Source organism: Halictus rubicundus, chromosome 6 (assembly GCF_050948215.1).
Source record: "Halictus rubicundus isolate RS-2024b chromosome 6, iyHalRubi1_principal, whole genome shotgun sequence".
Taxonomy (NCBI): domain Eukaryota; kingdom Metazoa; phylum Arthropoda; class Insecta; order Hymenoptera; family Halictidae; genus Halictus; species Halictus rubicundus.
In genome coordinates, this window is record NC_135154.1 from 12,349,411 (window position 1) to 12,372,228 (window position 22,818).

The window sequence follows — 22,818 nt, forward strand, 5'->3', positions numbered from 1 at the left end:
AATGTCTTTCTCCGATACAATGTTGCACGTAGCTCGAGAGACGGCTCGTAAGGTTGGCACTGACTCGTAATGAGAATTCACTGTACTTGCCCGTAGCTGTGCCCAGAGTCGCCAGATCAAGACTTGTTCCCCCACTCCAATTTCGCCTTCTCCGCCGTATTCCCCCACGCTTCCGCCACGGGCCGGTCACGTGACGCGTTGCGTCTCTGTCGTGCACACTCCGGTACCGGCAGAGAGAGAGTAACTGTATTCCCCTCGATTCGTGCTCCCTCCCCTCATCTGGCGACTATGGCTGTTAGCTAACAGGCACGTCGAGCAGTTCTGTTCTAGACATTTACGCTCTCTTCAGAGTTTCTCTTGGATTAGTGAAATCGAAATTGTAATTGCTGACCAATTTCAGGTGGATATGGGTAATGTTTAATGAATGTCCACGGTTCCTTCCACACTCAAGTTTAATAAAAGCAATGATCAACAAATAACAACAGACGGCGAATAACGAACGCAAAAGGGTTATCCGAGCTGAAAGACTGTCAACGAATTCGTTTGTATTCCTCTATTGATAGTTTAATCGATACAGAGAAATTAGGAGAAAAAAAAAAGAAACACAATAAATATAGTTTAGAGCAAAGCAACCCGGGGGAAACGAAACAGAATGACAGGTGAGCTAACTAGAAGTTCAACTACTTTTTCAACTCCCAGCGATCGAGTTAGCACTTCCCTTACGTCTGCTAGCTGCCACGCACAATTCTCAACGAACTATACCGAATTATACCAAACGTAGAGAATTTTTCTTGGAAAGAGCCCGATCGTAGAGCTTCGAAGATCTTTAAGAGTCTATTTCCAGGCAGCATTAATTTCGACTACGATTGACTGTAAACATCCAATTATTTTAGCCAAGTGTGAACACGTTTACTATTGTCTACAACATCAATGTACACAAACGATGGAAAATACTTTGAACGCCTGTGTATAACAAGTCTTCGTCGCGGGACGGAGACAATAAACGGTGCGCAACTTTTTCGATCGGGAGATTGTAACATATGAAGATGGTCGAAATCAAAATTCAAAGACAGCGTATGTAAACTTTTACATTGTTCGTTTCTGTGACAATGGTGGAAACGGGACGCAACGAGGATACAAAGTCGTCGCCAACGCGAGGCATCTCTCAGACAGTTTCATTGGGTATTGTCGGCGGAAGAATCCCGGAGTTGAGTTTATAAACCTGATCTACGACAGTGGTCCTCAGCCACCACCAGCAAAGAGTTGCCAACCTCCAAGGCTTTGGAAACAGTTCGAAAACCAACATGAGCTTCGGTTTAGAGCTAAATCACGCCAACACGAAAGATCCGCTGACAATGCAGGATCATGATGTCGATATCGATCGGGACTTACCGGTTCGAGCGAATCGCAGATACAGTGGCTGCCATAGCTAGAACTTTTCAACGGTTCTGTTACCCCTGCGCATCGTGGTTTCACCAAAACGTCTTTTCTTTCGTGATTAATTATTTTAATATCCTTGTTAGCTACAAGAGTGTGTTTTTAAATAAAAAATAATATAATATTTATATACAACTCTGAATAATGCTGCTTCTGTTGCCATTTCGTCGACCGACAGAATTCCTGTCGGCGACTCGCGTGGTTGTCGGTCGATCAAGGAATCGTTAGCAAAATCGCATAGGTTCGCCGCACGCATTTTACTCGAAACTCTAGTATCTATCGGATCCCGGTTCCATCGTTTGTAGACACTCTGTACATCGGTTTATATTTCGTTACAATATTCATCCGCAAGCAACGCGCTGAAAGAGTGTCAAAACTTTCTCTCTCTCTCTCTCTCTCTCTCTCACTCGCTCTCCCTTTTCCCAGTTAACGCTGCGTTAGAACTACGTTCCCGATTTCGATCAAGAGATCCTCAAACAATTCTCTCCCGCAATCGACGTTCTTCCGGGAGCCATAACCGTCCCGGTTCGCTCCCGAACATCCGTGTTTAAAGAGGCTCTCATCGTGGCGTAACGTTTCCGACGTAGAACCCGATCGTCCCGGAGGAAAAGCCGTCCGGTGAGGTTCGTGCCATTTATTCTCGCTTATCGTAAAAGTCAGACGACAGTCAAGATTCCGTAAGTTTCGATACATTAGTCCCAAAAAACGTATATCGTTAGCAATATATCGTTACCATTACTATTATTGGTTCCGTTTGATTGGACCGCACGCACGGTAGACAAAATTACAGTTACATATAAATCGACGTCGGTATGTGTACATGTGTGTTTACGCGCGTGTGTGTACTCGTGTCTCTCTCTCTCTCTCTCTCTCTCTCTCTCTCTCTCTTTCTCTCCTTCTGCGTTATTTCCCGGGGAGGTCTCGCGCGTCCGTGTGCGATCGATTAGAAAAAACGTCCGTCAGGATCGTATACGTTCGTGAACGGATCCTCGCTCCGTCGGACTTCTATCAAAACTCGGCCAGTAGAAAATATCGCATCGCGGTCCTTGGGTATTCTTAACAGTGTAAAATGGCACAGGACTCGGGGCGAGACCCTCCTGAACGGCAACAGTGGGCCGTTCCACTCGGTGTCCGCGAAGAAGGATACAAGCTTCTCGGAGGACACCGGAAACTCGCGGTACAAATTCATGAGTATAAACAGTTAAATCTTCAGTTAAGTCTTCAGTCGTCGACGAATAATTCCATTGGCGATCACACGCGGTGTAGGTGCAAAATGGCGGCGCGAAATGCCGCCGCTAGTTCGGAGTATAAAAAGACGCGCACGAACTGAGGATGAACGATCCTCAGGTTCGCGTGCGGTGACGTTTCACGGAAATCTCATCATGGGCTTGGCAACCGAGATGCGTCCGGTTCACCGCGCTAACAACTGTGTCCTCGAGCAATTTCGTGTCGTTCCGCTTGGTAAAAAAAGTCGTTACAAATTCGTACGGTGTATATATTTACATTGAACCATGACAACGGTAGTTTCAGCGGAAGCAGTGGATCAGAAGGATGTCACAGATTTCGAATGTTCGACGCGAGTCGATTGCAAAGACCATGCTGACGATTTCGCGCGATTGTTTCCCGATCCGATCGAAGATTAATGTTTAGTCGTATTGCTCAGAATAGGGTTTTGCACGTTCGAGCTGTCTCGAGCTGTCCCAAAATTATGCGAAACACGATGCTAGGTGAGAAAGAAACTCGGAGGTTCCGATGACAATTATGACGAATGAGAGCAGAGCCGCCCGTGGCGTTCGATCGAGATCCGTCGAACAGGTTCGAGTTACCGTCAAGTGTCCACGTCGCAGAGGATAGCTCGATTCGTACGTTATCATCTAAACATACAGCATCAAAGTCGATATATTGATATAAACGCTCATACGTGTTCCATTTATATACATACACACCTATTTACGAAGGTTTAAAAAAACGCGTCGCGTACCATCGTGTGTTTCGTGAACAACGTTTTCATCATTCATGCGCAGGGGAGACAGGCTAAATTGATACAGAGCTGGGTCGAACCTTTATTAGGTTGCAGCAGGCCGCTGAAATGTGTCTCAATTAGGGCTCCTGCGTCCTCCCGCTAATGTCGGCTAAAGGATTAGCTCCCCGAGGGCTGAATTGATTTTTCGCTGATTTTTTTTCCCCCGTGTTAAGAGGAGAAGTGGTTCTCTGTATCAAGAGGTCGATACAGAAATCTTGCCAATGCTAGTGTGTATAATTTAACCAAGACGAAATACTAGAAGATACAGTGCGGCCTCGATTATCCAAAACTCCGATGCTTCAAATTTAAATAACTCTATCTAAAACGACTCATAAGCAACGCTGTTTCCTCTATAAATCAATAATGATCTAGCATCGCAATTAATTAGCTATTCTATTATACGGACTCTCATGTTTCTCAGTGCAGTTCGGATAATCAAGGCTCCACTGGAATTCGTTCGAATTTCCAATATGGTATAGTCCATGCTCAACAATGTGTACGTTAGCCAACATTATTCAATTGTCTCATTTCTCTAATAAAAAACTAAAAATTCACGTTGATTCTAGAAATTGCCAAAAAAAAAAAAATATAAAATTCTAAAATTTAGTTTCTTAGAATTAATTTGGTTTCTCGTTGTGCCACTTTCATTTCATTTTCTTAACTGATTATTTCCGTGTTGTATTGTGTGAAGCATATTGATGGATTTTCTCTGGGGAACGCTGTTGCATTGTATTGACTAATCCCTAAAATTTCCCGATGAATCCTCTATATTTTGCAAATAAATTAAAAATGCTCAGAAATTAAGGCATATATCAAATGCCGAGGTAATGAAGGTGTACTGTCATCGACAAACTGCAAATATGTACCAAATTTGATAAAATTACTGCAATAAGTGTCATTCAAAGTTTAAAAATGTTTTGGTGACACTGAAAGTAAATATTTGCTGTTTAAAACTCTTTGTCTAATAATGACTTCTAAAAAGCAAGTTCAACTATAAAAATGTATCAATATGTCTCATCTTAATACGAAATTGTACCTCAAAGTTTCGCTTGCAATATAAAAAAGAGAAACATTTGCAATCAAGTCTCAGCAACGTCGAAATATATTGCAACCGAAGAAACTTATCAACTTTGCCAGTCTCCCCTATGTGTAGCGAAGTATTAGGCTTCTGCATACGAAATTTCGTTCTTCACAATAACAAAAGAATTCGAACGAAAATCAACGAATACAACTTTCAATACGTTTACCATGTTTCCCGGCCTTGCTCCCCTAACCTTTGGAAAGAATATATTTCTATTCCCTTTTCAATTCACTTTCACCGACGAAAACTGATTTTTAATAGGGAGACCCACGGTCAATCTACTTCAGTACCCTCAAAAAGCGATATCTCGTTCTCGAAAATCAGATGGGCTGAGATAAAATTTGGACGGAGTGAATATTCAATTACAAACGCACAAAATTAACCACCAATTTTCTCAGGGAAGATCTGGTTCAATACAATAGGGATACAATGTTCGAATTGGTCCTTAAAATGCAGTAAACATATTTGCCCCGATTCTCCTGGATCAAAGAAGTTCATACCAAGGATTAGATATAGGAAGTTGAACAAGATTTATACAAAGGTTGAAACGAGTAATCCGATTTCTCGAAATTTTAAGAACGCTAACAGACTTTAACGAATCTTCATTGCAAGAGACACGATATTTCATATGCAACAACCCAAGCCACCTTAACGACAATGTGTTCGGCGTTAACAGTATCAATCTCTCGTCATCTGATTCGTGCGCAGCTGTTCCGTTGTAATAGAAAACAAGCGAAAAAGGTCCGTCGTTAACTGGTCGGCGGACACGCCAGAGATACAGCTAAGCCTAGTTAACTCTGGATTGATTTGCACAGAAAAAATGGCGAGCGCGGTTCACGCGTTTTAAATTCGATTGGCTTATGTCCGACCGCGTCCACGGGGTCTCTCTGTGGACTCCACTGAGCGAAGATCGATCGCAAAGTCGACGTTTCTCCTCCCGGTTTGACGGGGAACCAAAAATTAGGAGCTTAAGACTTATATATCACATCCTCAATATGTGCGGCAGTGTTTCCCTTACGTTCTAGTTGAATGGCCGTTGCTAAATCGCCGTTCGAGACAGATGCTTCACATCGGACTTGATAATCTATAATTCCGATTTTCCGGTGGTCCTCGGTTCCGGTCCACCAACTTTTCTCTCGCTAAAAAATTCTCTATAGGACACCGACGCCGAGGGTCGAACCCGACGACGGCGTTGACGACCATTTAATTCGCAGTATCGATCAGACTTTCATCCTCGAACTCCTAAATATACATCGATTATCCTATAACTGCCGCAGCTGGTTGTTTGGGTAGATACAGGACATCCAGCCAAGCCGATTCCATGCAAACTCTTGCGACATATGCGAACACAAAGCCGAATGTTCTCCCTCTCTCTCTCTCTCTCTCTTCAAGGATAATCGTCGATCCCCTTTCCCCTTTGCCTGAAGAACGGAACTCCTTCGAACGGTGTAACAGAAAAAGGACGATCAACGAACGCGTGGACTCGACACTAGGACCTCGAAATGGTGACCAAATCACAGAACAAAGCGAATTCCTTCTCGCCGTTTCTTAGTCCTTCCACCAACTGCACAGACAACAGTACCATCGCCTTTCGGGACGGGGCTGAATTATCTGCTATTGTCAGTGCATCGCTCTGGTGGTGGTCAAATGTGTGGTCTCTGCCCTTTTCGGCGGTGGTGGAGGTGGTCTTCTCTTGTTGGCGATGGCGTTCACGATGTTGATGCTGCGATTCTCGTCGGCGAATCTGACGGTCGGCTGTCGGGCCGGGCTGGAAGCGTACTCGACGGGAGCATGGGGGTCCGTTGTGTAAACGTTCTCGTACAGGTTGTCGGCTCCGTAGTGTTCCTGGACCCAGTTCGACACGTTCGTTTCCCTGTAGTCGGCCACGGCAGGCGGTGGATCACGAAAGCCGAGTACCTCGTGCGGAGTGGTGGTCGTGTCGAGTTTACACTTTTGCGCCACCTGCCACTTCTTCCTCATCACCCTCTGGAGATCCTTCAGGAAATCGCCGGGCGGAGCCTGATCGGACGCAGCGAGTTTCTTAGGAGACGTGAGCCTCGTGCTGTCCGACCTCCTCGGCGGCATGGGTTTTCTTTGCGGCAGAGCAGGGCTTCCCGGTTCTTGTTGCGGCGGAAGGTTGAACGTGATCTTCTTTCCGGTGCCGGTCTTCGACTTCGGCGACGTAGGCGGCTCTTGGATGGTCACCCTGCGTTGCGGCTGAGGACTGGACGCCGCCTTCAGTTCCGCTAGATAGGGTGGAGCTGCGTAATGGCTCGAGCTCTGTTTCATGGCACTTCGTCGCACGGTGTCCATGTTCGGGTTCGGCCTGATCGGTTGTACCGTCGAGTGCGGCAGCGAGTGTGTCCCGTATATCGACTCCGCTTTCGAGTTCTGCCTCGTCAGGCTCTGCGAATTACCGTGCTGCTGCTGGGTGCCATAAGCCGGAGGAGCAACGAACGGCGGGGGTGAAGCAAAGTTCGGAGAACTTGGCGCGTAGGTGGGTGTGCTCGCGCTGGATCCTGGGTACGAGCTGTGCGACGAAGCCACCGAGTTCGCCGTGTTGTTCGCGTGGAGAGCGTTCTGCGCGTTCATGTTGTAGCTCTGGCTGTTCTGAACCGCGGCGTTGTTCTGCACAGCGTTGTTCGCGTTCGCGTACATCTGCTGGTTGTTCGACGGCCTCGACGGAGTGTGCGTCGGCGTGTTCTCGGGCGTCACCGAGTTCGTCGGCGTCGACTGTTTCGGCCTTGCACGCCGGATCGTCCCCGTTTCTCCTACCAGGGGACTCGGGGGTGGCGGGAGCGACGCCAGACTCAACGACGAACCGGACAGCTCGGGCGTGTTGCACACTGGGATTTCGCCAGGCGCTGGAGGTGGTGGCAACGAGTCCAGGGAGAGATTCGATCTGAACATCTCGGGCGGTGGCGGCGGGAGTGGTTCGTTGTCCGACTCTGTTTCCTCGGTGACTCTTGACGGCGACGGCGGCGGGGGCAGCGAAGTGATCGAATCCATCTGGAGAACGTTAGTCGATAAACAGATTGTCGAAACGAGATCGTTCGAACGAACCAAGTCGCTGGTACGTACCATTGACGGTGGAATAGGACTTGTCGGTGTTTTCGATTCTTGACTTTCCGTTCTGTTGTACCCCATAGGGCTGGCCCTCTCTCTGACTGGTGTACCAGGGGGTACAGGACTGACCGGAGTTGCGTTGCTGGATCGGTGGTGTCTCTTCAACGTTCCAGACCCGTCCGAATCGGTGCCGCTCCTCCTACGACTGTGTCTTCTGGTCAACGTGCCGGATCCTGAGCTCGTAGGACTCGGACAGGAGTCTGGCTCGTCTCGAACCGTTTCGCCTACCTCCTTCAATTGTCGCGTGATCGATGTGAGTGGCAGTTTTGGGTTCATCGAGGGTTTCCTCTTAATCGTTCCCGTTGGAAATTCGCCACACTCGAAAGCTACCTGCAGCGTCGAACGAAAGAAATGTGTTAATTCGTCTTCATACTTACAAGAAGGGTATTTTAATCTTATAAATTGTTGTACCTCGCAACTGCTTGGCGCTCCGTCCGATAGACACCCGCTGGAACTCGAGCTGCTGGCTCTGCTTAGCCTCCCGTCGGTATTGTAACTCTGTCGTTGATCGGGATTATAGCTCTGCCTCTGACCATCGTACTGTCTGGTGTTGGCAGTCTCTGTACCGTTCCGCGAATTTTCCGTGAACTGGCGAGCATTGTCGTTGCTGGTGTTGTACTGTGTTTGATTCTGCGGCGGCACGGCGATCGAGCTAACGGAACACGATCTGGCATGCGCCAGCATATCGAGATCCTCCTGCGCCAGCTCGTCGATCAGAGTTCTGTAATTCTCCATCAGCTGTCTGCCATACTTGGCCACTCTGATCCCGACCATCCATCGTTCCAGAGACGCGTTGTCGTCCGCGCAAAGGAACTTGATATACTTGGTGGATTTCGGCTGCTGCAGCCTCGGATGCTTCACCGCGAAGCAGAAATCCGTCGGCGCTTTGTACTTCTTTTTCCAGCCGACGCCATAATAGATCTGATTCATGTCGAACGTCGCCAGACAAACCAGATCGCGCGCGGTACGAGCCTTTTCCTTCGGCCAATAGTACAGACCGGAAGCTCGCAGGATGAAGTGGTACCTTTTCCAACCTTTCTTGCTGTCCGATTTCAAGTATAAGGGCCCCTCGACCTAAAATTTGAGGTAACCGATATGTCAATATGTTATAGTGTATTCTGATGCAGTGATCAGAGCTATTTCAAACTATTTAACATTTATCTGCGGTCATTCCCTCGTATGATTACTTCTGCAATAATTAGAGCTGTATAAAATACTGTACTTTCTCTAGCTTCGAAGACATTGAAGTGAAACTTCGAGGAAGTATGCTACTCTGAATGTAGAATACATTAAGCCAATGTCTGTGAGATAACCCCACGCCTTCGCTGCACTTATGGCCTCAATTTGCAGATATTATACATGCTGCATAACCTGTGGACGCAGCTAGTGAACTATGAACGTTTGTACAAATTTATATTTTTGTAGGCAGACTGAGATAAATGGAAATTAAACAATTTCTATGATCAGTGATTGCAATAGTGATGAAATCAGAACTCAAATCGTTTTTATTTTTATTGAGGTAGTAGATAGCTCCTTGCTAAAAGATCTGAAAATATTTTATGACAATAGTTATGACTGGACTTCGGATTTTAGGCATTTATAGCAAAAGTGAGTCGGTGATATTTAACATAGATTATTAAAAGAAAGACTGTTGGAATTTTGTAGACAATTTTGTTTTGCATAAGGTTTCGGAGTCTGTTTATGACAATATCACTATTAAGTTGTCATTTTTAGCTTCAATACGAAATCAGCATTTTCAGAGTATTTTAACAGTTTTAATTGTTTGCGTCTATGGATTTTAAATCGAATATTGATGAAAATTGTCTAATACGTATTCCGATGACAACGACGTGCCGGAATTTTTGCATGCGGACACATTGACGCGGAACGATCGCTAATCCGATTTCATCTTGCAACTACCCCCTCGTTCAATATACGGGGTTGAATCTAGGCACGAAATGTTTGTCTCTGCAAGCAATCGAACAGTCCGTCATCGGCTTAATTTGATTTCAAGGGGCGTTTGATTTTTACAATTTTCTTGTTATGATTTTAATCCTCTGCCGAATACAGCTGACTATATTTATCTAACGTTAAACTATATATTGATGGTGACTACAGTCATCCGTAAAACTTGACAACTGTGAATCGAACAACACGAATCACGCATTTGCCAAATCGAGTAACTGCACAACACAAACAGTACAAGGAAACTGATAAAGCGGAAGTTTATTTTAAATATAAAAAGTCAAGGATCAATGCTTTGATAACAAAATCGAAAAAAAAAATTCTGTAGGCGACTCGTATTATGAAAAATTAAAAGATGCTATTTTAATAGCAAAGGGTGAAAGCAAGGAAAGGGTTAAATACTTTCACAAGCTACAAGGGCATGAATACTCATAGTTAGACTGCGGATCGTTATGCAAAATGAAAACTGCCTACATCAATTGTAAGAAATTGGTGCCAAATTTCTTTCCTTCTCGAATAACTTCGAAAAGAGCATACCTTCAAATTCTTTCAATCCTTGTACTCCTTCAAACTGCGCCTACCCATTTTTACCATAAATTGCGAAAATCCATAGCCCACTCATAGTAAAATAAAATTGAACAGGAAGAATGTGTTACCTCTGGTACGCCGACGTTGCTGCTGGAGAAGAATTCTTCAAGAAGAATGTTGCGCGAGTGGTCATCGTACTCCGCGCTGCTCCTGTCCGACGGGCCGAGGAGGAACCTTTCCGGATTAAGGAATAGCTGAGTTTTGTCTGGTCGTTCGACGAAAAGCAGCTTGTTCTTCGAATCTCTCGTCCACAATAACAGATTTTCCACCAGCAGCTCGTGATCCTCGTAAACCCGTTCTGCAAGATCAAAAACTGGTAAGTGTCCTGCGATTCTTTTATCGACGATCGACTTATCGTGTCGGGGAGGATGCTCACCCATGAAGAGATCGGGCAGATGCTCGACTACAGCCCACTTCGGGTCCATTGGCACGTGATTCTTGTCGGCGAGTAGCCTGCAGACGTGGGCCACGCTCATTCCCTCGTCGACGAGCAAACTTTTCCCACTGCCGTCCAGCGTGAACGCTTTGATGAACAGCTTCTGGACGCTCGCCTCGCGCATCTTCTCCAGCGCCAATCGAATCTTCTCCGCTTTGACTCTGCTCGCAGCGTCTGGCGAATTTATGGAATTATGTCTCGCCACATTTTCTCTCGCTTAATTAATCACAAGTTAGACGGAAAGCTCTCGCTCTGACGAGTTTGTTCTTCAACGTGATTCGATCAAGTACAATTGAATAGTACAAATTAATGCATAGGCATGTATTAAACATTCTGTGTCGATATGTTGGTCTAACTTACCCATAAGTTGATGGGGTTGCTGTTGAGGGGTTGTGTGCATGGCGGTCTGAGGAGGTTTGTGTCCGGAGCCGCTGCTGCTCGCGGAGCTCTCGCTGGACAGCATCGAGACCGTGTCCGAGAACGCGCTGTCATTGTCAGGACTATCGGTTCGCATGGCTGTGACAAACAGTTGGCGCACGTTGAAGAAAGTCGACAATGTAAGAACGTATTAATTACGCAGCTATGAGTTGGAACCGGCTGTTTCAAGCCTGCCAGGCCTGATATCTAAGATAAACTGACAAGAATACGCGTCACGCTGTCCCCAGAGAAACTAGCTCGACCCTATTTTTGCACGATTTGCGCACGAGCAAAGACCGTCGAATTCTGTAGCCGTAGACTCTACGAAAAAGAACCCAATTTATTAAATCGCAATCTGCATTGACAAATCGCAGAGGCGCGCAAATTGCGTGTGAAAATATCCGGTGCACGATGAAAATTGTCAGACAGGTACACAAGGGTGTAGAGAAGTGACGGGTAAAAGTCATCAAATTTGATCTGATCTACAAGAAAACAGAGTCCAGTTTCTTTTGAGTCGCAACTGATATTATTAAAACGCACTGTGGCCCGAATAAAAAAATTCCGATTACAGTGTTTACTCTATACATGTCCCAAATGCCGATAGAAGTCCCAGAACTATCCCCACCCTCGAGAGACCTCGGTCGCTGGGAGTGTAAGGTCGCGTGGATCAAAAATAGTATCTCCTAGCTGATGTATGTCCGTGGCTAGACCCGTGTTTTGGACATATATCGAGTGAACACTGTAGTACGTAACAACGATAGGTGTTAAAGGATCAAGTCCCGAGATGATTACCTCCTTCGTTCTTGCCGATGTCGGTGTTGTCGCCAGGCGTGATCCTGGTGCTGTTAGGGCGACCTTGTCTCTGAGCATCCGGTGCGGATGTAGCGGCAATGTCGCCGTCGCAGCGACGCTCCAGGGCGCAGAGCTCGCCGAGGATGGCATCCAGATCGACATCTTGGGTATCTGCAACGGAAAAAGAACGAAACGAACCAATTAGTCCCGCGTGAAAAATAAAAGAAAACGACTGATCAGAGGAGGAAGGAAGGGGGAAGCACGAACAGTAAAAGTGATGCGCGTGTGGCGTGTTTCCCCGAGAGAAAGACGCGGCGCGGCGATCACGATCGCTGGAAGCTGGACAAGGGTCGACTGGAATTATGAACGATACGTCGATAAAACCAGTTCTGCGTTAATTGCCCGTACGATTGTATGGCCGTCCGGTAACCGCACGTCGACCGATCGTCTGTTCCTCGAACGTGAAACGAGGACTCGCGGGCCGCGGGCCTCGTGTACCTGACCTCGTGCAACTAACGTGAGCGAAAGTCCTTGGGTGACCAAGAAACGGACGCCTTCGATCGAAACTAAGGATAGTTTGTTCGCATAAGCCGACGGAGAATTCTTTCCGTTCCCAGCGCACCGCACATCGGTCCGAACACCACAGTTCGCTGGACATAATTCATTTTCAAATCATCGTAAACTGACCCTGTCAATTACAGCGACATATAATAACCAGACTCTGGATTTCATGCATTTGAAAGTAGTGGACGTGTTTAAAAAATTGAAGAACATCGACGTATCAGTTTCAGCTTAATGAAATAATTAAAAGAGAAATGACATTTTATGTAGTTTCTGTGTCTCGATGGTGGTGACATTCTGTATTTTGCATAAAGATCCACAGTCTAGTCGTTGGATTTATAGACAATTATGTGTAGTATTACGAGAAAGTGAGTAGCTAAATTTTTCAATCTTAAAATGAATGTCTTAACGGATGTTCTACAGTGAGTTCATTAAGGGAGTAAGCTCTAGTTTTTATGTTTGTAAATTGGGGTACAAAGCAGCGAATTTGTACGATAACGATCATCCGCTTACAACGATATTTCCGTTGCTAAAATAACAGGCTCGTTAGGAAACCGTGGTAATGAGAATTCAGTTCGTATAAATTCTACGGAAACTTGAACGAGGAGGAGATAAAGGGACAAAGTGGCTGCGCGTTTTCAAGTGAACCGAGCTAACAACGTTTCCGTGTTGGCATCCGTTTCTTTTGTTTTCCTTTTATTTCCACCCATTGCCCGTTGCAACATTCTTCTAAGAACGGTCGCATACGAAATCGAACCTATACGTATCCCGGGCAACTCGAACGCGATCGGCTGCGTGTGCCCGGCTCCGTGTAGCGTAATAATTATCGTGGATCGTTAACCGCGCACGATAATGCCGGCTTCGTTAGGATAATTAACGAAATTAGCCTGCGCCCGACCGGGCAGCTAGAAAACCGATTTCATCACCGAAACGAAATTATTCAAATGAGTTGCACAACCGCCTTATCCTTTTTCCAGGCACATTACACCTTGTTTCGATCTCAATCTCGGCCTGTTATCACTTATTCAACCTAAAGAGAAACACGTTCGAGCCTTTTGTGAGATCTCTATGTGCCAGTGGCCGGCATTCTTCATTTGCAAAATTATCCAGGCTTCTATTGAACGCGATAGTACGAAATATCTTAAACACTGTGCGTGTTTATGCAAAATCAAAATTGTAACAAACAGGAGATAAGTAAAATGTCTTTCCTCTTTTCAATCATTTTAGTAAGTTATATTGTGTCCTCCTGTTTTTGTCGAAAATCATTTACTGATTGTATAGAGATATGAAATGCACCAATGAATAATTCAATGCTATCATTATTGAAACGAGCGCGCAAGCATTTAACATACCACAATGAAGAATGCATTCAATGTGAGTTTTTGTTGCCTAACGTGCTGACTGACTTGTCAGTCTTATGTGGGTGACACGATTCTTCATCCTTCATCTTTAAAAGTTTGTTTCTGTCGCAACACGTTCGCGTAAACCGAACTTCACTAGGATCTGTACGCTTTAGAAAAGTTCTGGTTTTCGGTAATTAACACTAGGTTTACGGAGCACAAAACGTGACTATTTTGCATTACTTTATGAAAATACCAAGAACGTGCTACCCACATTTTTAGCAATATTTTTTAAATAATCTACACCCAAAGAAATAAATTTGCTAAATTATTTCTCATGTATGCAACCTTGGAAACTTAATAATTTTAAATTAAAAATACTAGAACCCGTCATTTTGACGGGTCCCGTAAACCTAGTGTTAAATTACACTGACTCTGCGGAATTTTTCAAGATGGCAGTACAGCATTTTCTTAATTTTTGTGCCATAAATTAGTGGAAAAATCGAACATCAATTTTTAAGGAGTCGTTGTAAAGAGGGGGCTTCAATCTTTAAATCTATGGCAGTTTCATTTACGAGAAAAATTTTGGAAGTTTTTGACCACGTTTGAATTTGCTTCATCTTTTAGGAAAAATGGTTGTTCAGTTTCCCACCTGCTAAGCATGTAAAAATATTTTGAAGAAAAATGAGTACTGCTTTGTGAAAGTAGAGACTTCAAGTTTTAAGATGAATTAGGGGTTGGGGTGGTACTAGTGGTTTTTGCGAGATTGTCAAGGTTTAAATATCGACTATTTTTGGAGAGTCGGAAATGTGATGTTTAAATATTTTCTGGGTGCACTGTGTGTCTGCCGAGGATTGTCCTTGTTCCATAATACGAATCACAATTAACAGACAGCGGTTAAGAATGAAATTCCTGGGATTCGTGCGAAGGCGTGAGGCATTCCACCGTTAGTTGCGTGAGTGCAACTAAGGGCACGCGTGTAGGCTCTTACACTTTGTTCGAGCGGGCACGTATCACGTGCTATATAATCCTAAATAAGTCGTATTTCTACACAGACACGAACCAGAACGGTTTATCGAGGTGATCAATTATTTGTGAATTGGTGTCAAGATCGCGGTTAATTCGGATCACGGATCGTCATCAAATAAACCGAGTAAATCAACAGGTGCTAGCGATTATGCTATTATTTCCTAATAGTCAAGATTACAGTGTTTGGTTTGAATCACGGAACCTGTATCGGAAAAATAGATAATAACTGATATTGGGGCCAGATCCACCGCTACAACCACCATCATAAAACAATAGTTATCCCAAAAATTTTTATGAAAATCTAAAAAAGACTTTTCACCACAGCAAATTTTTCCGATTTTTCAGTTGCAAGCTCTGAAAAATGAAAACCATTTTCATAGCAAAGTTTAAACGTGACTTTTCCATTGACTCAAGATATTGTAAAAAGCACTATTTCCCATTTTTTCCAGATTCCTCGGCAGGGTGTGCGATAGTTTGAAAACTTGTTTACCGTGTACCCTGTGTACGAGTTCTTCGAGGAATACAGGAAAGCTAATCTTCAGTTTCCTGTTGGCTCGTCCAGCGATGGGTTCATCGAAACAAGATTGGGCCCGAACGAAACTACCGAAGCATTACAACAGATAGCAGAAGACAGTCGGCAGTCGGCAAGTTACGTCGCCTCGCATAAATACGTTTCGCGGAACTTCCGCTCCCATTGTTATCGTTCGTGCCCTGCGCGTCAGTTTCGCGCGGCTCGCGAAACAACGCCGCGTTCCCGCGACGTGGTTATCAAGTTTATGGTGTCCTTTTTCCACGGGGGGGGGGGGGAACTCGACGTCAGCTTTTGCCGGCAACGCCAACAAGAATTCGACTGACACAGTCAACTCGTCGAGTTCCTGCGACTTCCTAGCCCCGCGGACGAGGAGATTCGCGCGTGCTGGACGCATGGCTGGACAATTCCGAGCGAGATACCGTCGCATTCCATCATGACTTCGTCATTGGCTCAGTAATCGTTGACGCCGGCTACGAACCCCGACGAGGAAATGCTCTTTGCTCGAGCGGGCGGAAAATCAGATTAACAGCACCTTCGTTTTGTGTACCGATTCGCATCACATCTCAATTTTTCATTCAGAATTCCATAGGAATTTTTACCGTTGTCTTGTGGACCCTTAATCCTCGAGTCCTGAGCCCTTAGGTCTTGAGGACCTTCGTATTATAGGACCAATTTAATATTATATTTATATTTCGAAACGGTAAACAGGTTTCCTATGCGACCAATGTTTTAGAAAAGTTAGGTTTCCGACCCGTCGAACATTCCTCTCGCAATTCCAGCAAAGTGTAGATAGAATTTAAGGCTCGGCGAAGGAACGGGCGATAGAAACGTCTTGATTCTTCGGTGGCCATGAAACACGGCTCCGCGTGCGGAACGCAAACCCCAGGAGAGCCCTAATGGGAATTTACGAGCAAACAAGTTATTCAATGGATCGGCATCCGAGTTTCGATGCGGATGAAAATGAAACCGTGACGGCCGCCTACGGCTGCGTGCACTTTCCACGTCCGAATCGGTGGAATAACACGGCAAGAACTGTCGTAACTCGCGAATACACCATAGATTACCGTTAGTCACGCGGCCACCGTTTTCATGGTGTCCGGCAGGGGACGCCTTGGGAAACGTTCAATTTGTATTCCCGCAAGGATCCGCGGCTGACACAGAGACACGTGACACGTTGGTGTTTCCGAGCCGCTACCTTCGACGCCGAACCACGTTCGCTCGTGGCGTCGATCGTTTGTCGACGATACGACGCGTTGCGTTTCCCTTCTCCCTAGCGCGTGGGAGACCGTGCTGCGACGAAACTAGACATTTTTTTCGGGGCTCCGCGACCGAACGCGTTGTCCACTGAATCCCTAATACCGATTAGGTTGGCCCGCGACGCTCGGCCATTTTGACGACGGTGTGTACGAGCAACGAGACCCACAGGGACTCCCACTAATGTTCGGACGCTTCTAAAAATCGTATAACTCTGTTAACATTGGACCATACGACTTGGATTTTCTTAAGAAGTTGGCACAATTGGTTTGCTGCATAAAGTGAAAACAAATTTTCACAAAAATTGAAATTGGTCGAGATTGCAGAGAAAATACTAAAAGTTGTGTTACATTGAAATTTTAGAAAGTACGATTTGTAGGGCTGTATGAATTATACGTATTCTGAAAATTTCATCGAAATCGGTCGTTGTAATGAGCTACAGATGTTTCAAAATGGTCACATAAGGACGAATTAAGTAATTCACATCAAACATTTTTTCACGTTATGTAGCGAACCAATTGTTCTAACCTCTCAAAGAATTCAAGTAGTATAGTTCAATATTGGCAAAGTTATGCGATTTTTAAGAGCGTCCGAATATTGGTGGGAGTCGCTGAATATAACGTTAAACGAGCGTAACTTAACACGGTCGCCAGCGGCGTCGCAAGTCTGTGACGATCGTAGCCTGGAATTTCGCGTTAAAGTTAATCGCATAGATTTAATGCGCGTTGTTGCTTTAATTGATTAGGTGTACAAATTAACTTATGGCCCCCATAATCTCTCAGTAGTAACTCAAATCCATATCATTCATCCCCCAAACTGAACGTTCGTTAATTGTTCATAGGACGGAGTAAACGCACAGAAACTGATGGAGATTGTTTTCAACAGCAGAACGTGCTTCGATTGATTGCAAATAATTACGCTTTAATGATTTACAACTCCCCCAGCCGGGACGCTAAAATGTCTGAATAATGCGGAAACGTTGCAAACACAAAATCGATTCGACCACCTTCCGCGCACAGTCACGGTGTCATTTAGCATGACTCATTACGCGATAAGCAGCTCACGACAAACAGCGAAGAAAAAAGAAAAAGAGTCAACGCTCAGCGTGGCCATTCAACAATCAATTAGAACGCGGTGTAGAATAGCAGCAGCCAGCGAATTATGAAAATAAGCTATGCCTTTCTTCCTGGTTGGCAGCGCACGTGAACTAGCCCATGGTACAGTCGGGGACAAAACTAGAGGGCACCGTTCGTCAATTGGTTAATCAATAGATAACATAAATGAAATTTCACATAGCGTCTCACGATGTTTATTATTATATACAAATATTTCTTAGAGGCTCCTCGATATTTCAGCGGGAAAATTATTCCTTTTTGGCAGAGATTTGTATTATTTGTTCTGCCTCGATCGGTGCCATTCGTGTACAACGCATCCCTATGATTCGTCAAGAGTTCAAAACTGTCTAGTTTCCCCAGATATTTTCAACAACGTCAATCCAGAAATTTGTATTGTCTCAGTTACAAGAAAACGTTGCAAGGTGTCCCACCGTTTTGCTCCCGGCTGTACCACGCAGATGATAAAAAAATGAAACCGGCGTGCACCGGAATGAAACTTCGCCGCCCCGGCGAGCGGAAACTCAATGCAACAATTCGTCCGGTCTGAACGGGATAATCGTACGGCGATAACTCGCCTCGATGAAAGCAGAGAGCCTAAACGCCAGCGATGCGTTGAGAATTATGCGCGCCCTGGCAAAACGGGGCGAAACGAAAAATGTGGTGGGGGGGGGGGGGGGGAAAGGAGCAGGCGAAACGGAAAACGAAAACAAAACGGCGGGCCCCGGTTATCGGGACGAAAGCGATCTCGCCGGTTTAGAATTCGTTGTCCTGGAACAACGACGCCGGGAGGATCGCTTTCTATCTCTGGCTTTCTAAGCGGAGTTTATCTCTCGGCTTGGCGAGCACGCGTGGACGTATGACTTAACTTCGCGAGAGAGAGAGACTCATCTGCCGTAACAATCGACGCGCGAATTAATGGCGGAGCGGGGTCGACGTACCTTTGCTGGACAGAAAACCGAGTATGCTCTGGTTGCTACCGAAATTCCCTAGCATCTTCGGGTCCCCCGGCGGAAACGTGGATCGACGCCAATCACAGTCACCGGGCATCGGTATGTCAACAGCATCGAGCCAATCTTAATCTAACAACACGTGGCTCGTCTCGAACCAACAGCACACCAGGCGTCCGATAGTCGATCACTGTTTGTAAACAATCCACCGTGGCGTATTTTTACCGACGGTCACTATAAACGTGGAATTTCGATGTACACTCGCTCTCAGGAATGTCTAATCACGCTTCACAACTTTTTCCCCCGTTTTGTAACATTTCAACAACAGTTTGCCCGTAGATATCTGCCAGGTAGATTCAGAAATTTCATTTTGAAGATATCTTGTGCTTTAACAGGAACGATCATGCCCGAATGCGATGATGAGGCTTAATATTGTGCTATGAATATGTAAATGTATTCAAACACTGATTGAAGTGAAAGTCTAATTACTAATTGCGATAGAGAGAACCGCGAATGTGTACACGGCGTTAATTGAACCTGAAAATCACGTATCCGTTTCGATAAAGAAACCAAATGGTTTGGCGAAATGAGCGACGCCGAAAATGGTTCTCAAATTTGAGTCGAGGACCTCTTAATTTTCAGGTTTGAAAAACATCTGCGCGCTTCATCGTAACAGCTCTTTTCATTTCAATCATAGCTTAATCACAGTTTAAATATCACTTTATTGCAAATTAATTCAAACTTCGTACAATTTTTATTATAATATTGAATAAAGATCGCTTCTCGTGAATCATTGCCTTCGTTTCAGAAATTGTGAAAGAGTCGCCCGATAGCTCTGGTATTAGTCATACTTAAACATTCATAATGTGATTTGAAAATATATTATCTTGTCGAGGAAAATCCACAGAATTATGTAAGAAACAATTGCACAACGTCGATGCTCAAGGTATCTTCAAGGTTGGAAATTTTGTTCATTTTGAAAAATGAATATTTTCAGAAAATGCACGTTAAAAATAATATTGCGCTAGCTCGGAGAACAAATTTATTTGAACACTTTGCTGAATAAAATGCTCCAAAATTCAACGTACAGAACATCGCGAAATCGTACACAAAACGATTCCACAAGGAAAGATAAGTCGGAAACTTGTTTGTTCAAGAAAAATCAAACAAACGCGCGCGCATAGTTGATACATCTGCAAACTTGATTTTCTCGAGAACGGAACCCCGAGGAAAACAATTTATTACGTTTCTATGACTTATCTCTGTAGAATCACGGTTTATACACTTCAACGCGCGTAATGTAACACTAAACCTACCGAGCACGAAAAGTTTCCCATACATGCACAGCCTTCTAAAAACGAGACGATTCAATTTATTTACATTTTGTGCAATTTCGATTACAGCATGTATTCGGATAAAAACATTTTATCGTAAAATAAAATCATTGGGTTGTCCGACGAGTGGCGATAGATTTAGCGTTCAAGTAAGCAATAAAACAGAAATTCTGAATCAAGAACCTGCTTGTTGTCTTTCACGCGTGCGATGATAAAGAGATAAACTGAGCGCAGTAGTCTTTAATCACTCGACGCAGGTGCAACACTCGGAGCACGAGGGTGCGGAGAGATTCTCCCGATTTCGATCACCGTTAAAAATCAGTGAAAATCGAGTTTTGAATCGGTGGCCGGGGAAAATGGTTGAGAACGATCGGAGCAGCGAAGACGGCGACTCGCGACGAGATCACATGTTTACGGCGCGTAGAGCGGCGCTCGACTAAAGGCCTTAAAGCCTTAAGGTGAATACACTTGCCGCTTGCCTCGAGAGTTTTCCGCGCGGACGCGCTCCACGCTTGCGTGTAGGTGATCCCTGCGTGTGCCTTGCCTTTGCTCTTGCCGTTGGCTCTCCGTCGTTTGCGAACCGGAGCTAGACATGCAAAGGGGATTACGCAAACGTCCATTGGCCAGCTATTACCGTTAAAAATTATTTCACGCCATCGCCGAGCCAAAGACACCTCGACCGGAATCGGAGAAAACAGGTGATAGTGCGACGAGAAAGCCGCGAGCGGATTCGCATGCGGACGGCAAACCTTTCGACCTTTGTTAACCTTTTTCTCTATCCTCCGACAAATCCGAGTCGATTAAACCGAAAATTCGATTTTTAGTTTGAAGATTTATAGATTATTTAAACTTGCATCCAGATCCTTCACCCTCCGCCAGATAATATCGAGTCAGCCTTGTAATAACCCTTTGCACTCGAGTGGTGACTCTGAAGCACCACTAGAAATTGTTGTGGCATTATTTCAAAGAAATTACAAAAAACACTACAAAATATTTGTTACATTACAAAATTTGTATTTAATAGATCACTAAACATTTCAATATTATATGTAGAAATCGGATCAGTTTCGTATGAATAAAATGAAAATATTGTAAGACGGAAGAAAAATTTAGTTTTATTTGATTGAGGTGACTATGAATTCGTGTGTACAGCCAATGACCGAGAAATAATAATTGTAACAGCTATAAAAGCATTTCAGTTTTTACGAATTGCCAGCGCGACAATCTCAAAAATTTCTCACAAGGGAACAGAGGTCTTCCGCGTGGTCCTAGTATAGTAAACTAAGCCGAGTGCCCTAAGTACCTGCCTACTTGTCTTGAAATCGTTTACAGAAGTTGAAAACACTGTTTCCTCGAAACTTCACTTTTTCAGCTTATCCCCACGCTTTTCTCAGAATGTCGACCAGCTTATCTTTTTAAACGCACATGCATCTGTTGCTATGGCTGGAAGTAGGATTATTTTAATAAGATAACAGTAGACGAAGTTACAGTTCTTTTAAATCCCTGCGAATTATAATAAATTTTGAATACATAAATAACACCTTTCCAACATCAAGGGATTCCACAGCTACAGAGAAGAAAGTAAAAATAAAACTGGAGTATTAAATAATAGTTTGAAAATTATTAAATGACGCATTAAACAATTTCGTGGATAAGAACAGGGCTGGAGAGACAGTCGAGATCCGGAGCTGAGTATGAAGAATAATTTTCCTCGTTGGTGGCGAAAATTAATTCTTTTCAATCCCTTGGAATTATAATAAATTTTGAGTAGATAAATAACACCGTTCCAACAGCAACGGATTGCACAACTGCTACAATATATTACAACTAATGCAAAGGAGAGAAGAAAGCAAAAATAAATTTGGAGTACTAGATAATAGTTTGAAAATTATTGAATGACGCATTAAACAATTACGTGGATAAGAACAGGGCTGGAGAGACAGTCGAGATCCGGAGCTGAGTATGAAGAATAATTTTCCTCGTTGGTGGCGAAAATTAATTCTTTTCAATCCCTTGGAATTATAATAAATTTTGAGTAGATAAATAACACCGTTCCAACAGCAAGGGATTCCACAACTGCTACAATATATTACAACTAATGCAAAGGAGAGAAGAAAGCAAAGATAAAATTGGAGTACTAGATAATAGTTTGAAAATTATTGAATGACGCATTAAACAATTACGTGGATAAGAGCAGGGCTGGAGAGACAGTCGAGATCCGGAGCTGAGTATGAAGAATAATTTTCGTTGGTGACGACGAAGAATAATTTTCGTTGGCGAAGAGGCGAAGGAAGACGGCCGAGAGAGTTCAGGGACCACGGGCAGAGGATTCGTATTGATTGAAGTGTGGGCGCCAACGGCGATTTGATAAATTACAATCGACGCCGTTCAACGCCTCGTGGATCATTCTCCCCGGGCTTACAACTAATTCGCGTTGTAATTCGTGTCGCCGGAGCGAGTCGAGCGTGTCAAACACGTCGGGAACAACGGGAGGATACGGGGAGGCGGTGATTAATGCCGACCGATACGGTTATCAGGGTCTGGCGGGCACATCGGAGCTTCTTCTCCTTCGCGTTCGACGCGAGTCCCCGTTCACGGTGCGGTATTTCGAAATCCGTGAAAATACCAGCCTGAAAAGTAATTAACTTTCGGCCGCATCTCCGGAACGAAGTCAGACGCGGCTTTGCGCGAGCGATACGCTCCAAATTGAATTTCTGCTTTATAAACTATGCGAAATAGGGTGACCTATCTAGCGAATAAACACTCGAGGGGATCTTTCACAGTGAAGGGTGTCTTTTTTACGGTTTTTTGCCCATTTTTCTTTTTTTTTTTAGAAAAATT

At 44.5% G+C, this 22,818-nt stretch overlaps 1 protein-coding gene across 7 annotated transcripts in view; it reads right to left on the bottom strand.

Annotated features, from left to right (window-relative positions):
- Positions 1–434: 434 nt before the first annotated feature.
- LOC143355243 (uncharacterized) overlaps positions 435–22,818 on the bottom strand; it is a 202,465-nt gene continuing 180,081 nt past the window's right edge. For 6 of the 7 annotated variants that reach the window (XM_076789909.1, XM_076789907.1, XM_076789910.1 and 3 more), the window contains 7 exons: positions 11,866–12,036; positions 11,017–11,172; positions 10,597–10,830; positions 10,289–10,518; positions 8,079–8,741; positions 7,623–7,997; positions 435–7,550 (listed from right to left, as the gene is read on the bottom strand). In XM_076789909.1, the coding sequence (XP_076646024.1) occupies positions 6,162–7,550; positions 7,623–7,997; positions 8,079–8,741; positions 10,289–10,518; positions 10,597–10,830; positions 11,017–11,172; positions 11,866–12,036 (3,218 nt within the window). In that variant the 3' untranslated portion in view covers positions 435–6,161. Of the gene's footprint in view, positions 7,551–7,622; positions 7,998–8,078; positions 8,742–10,288; positions 10,519–10,596; positions 10,831–11,016; positions 11,173–11,865; positions 12,037–18,634; positions 18,987–20,160; positions 20,393–22,818 lie in introns of those variants that run through there. The other variant, XM_076789912.1, reaches the window with a different exon arrangement.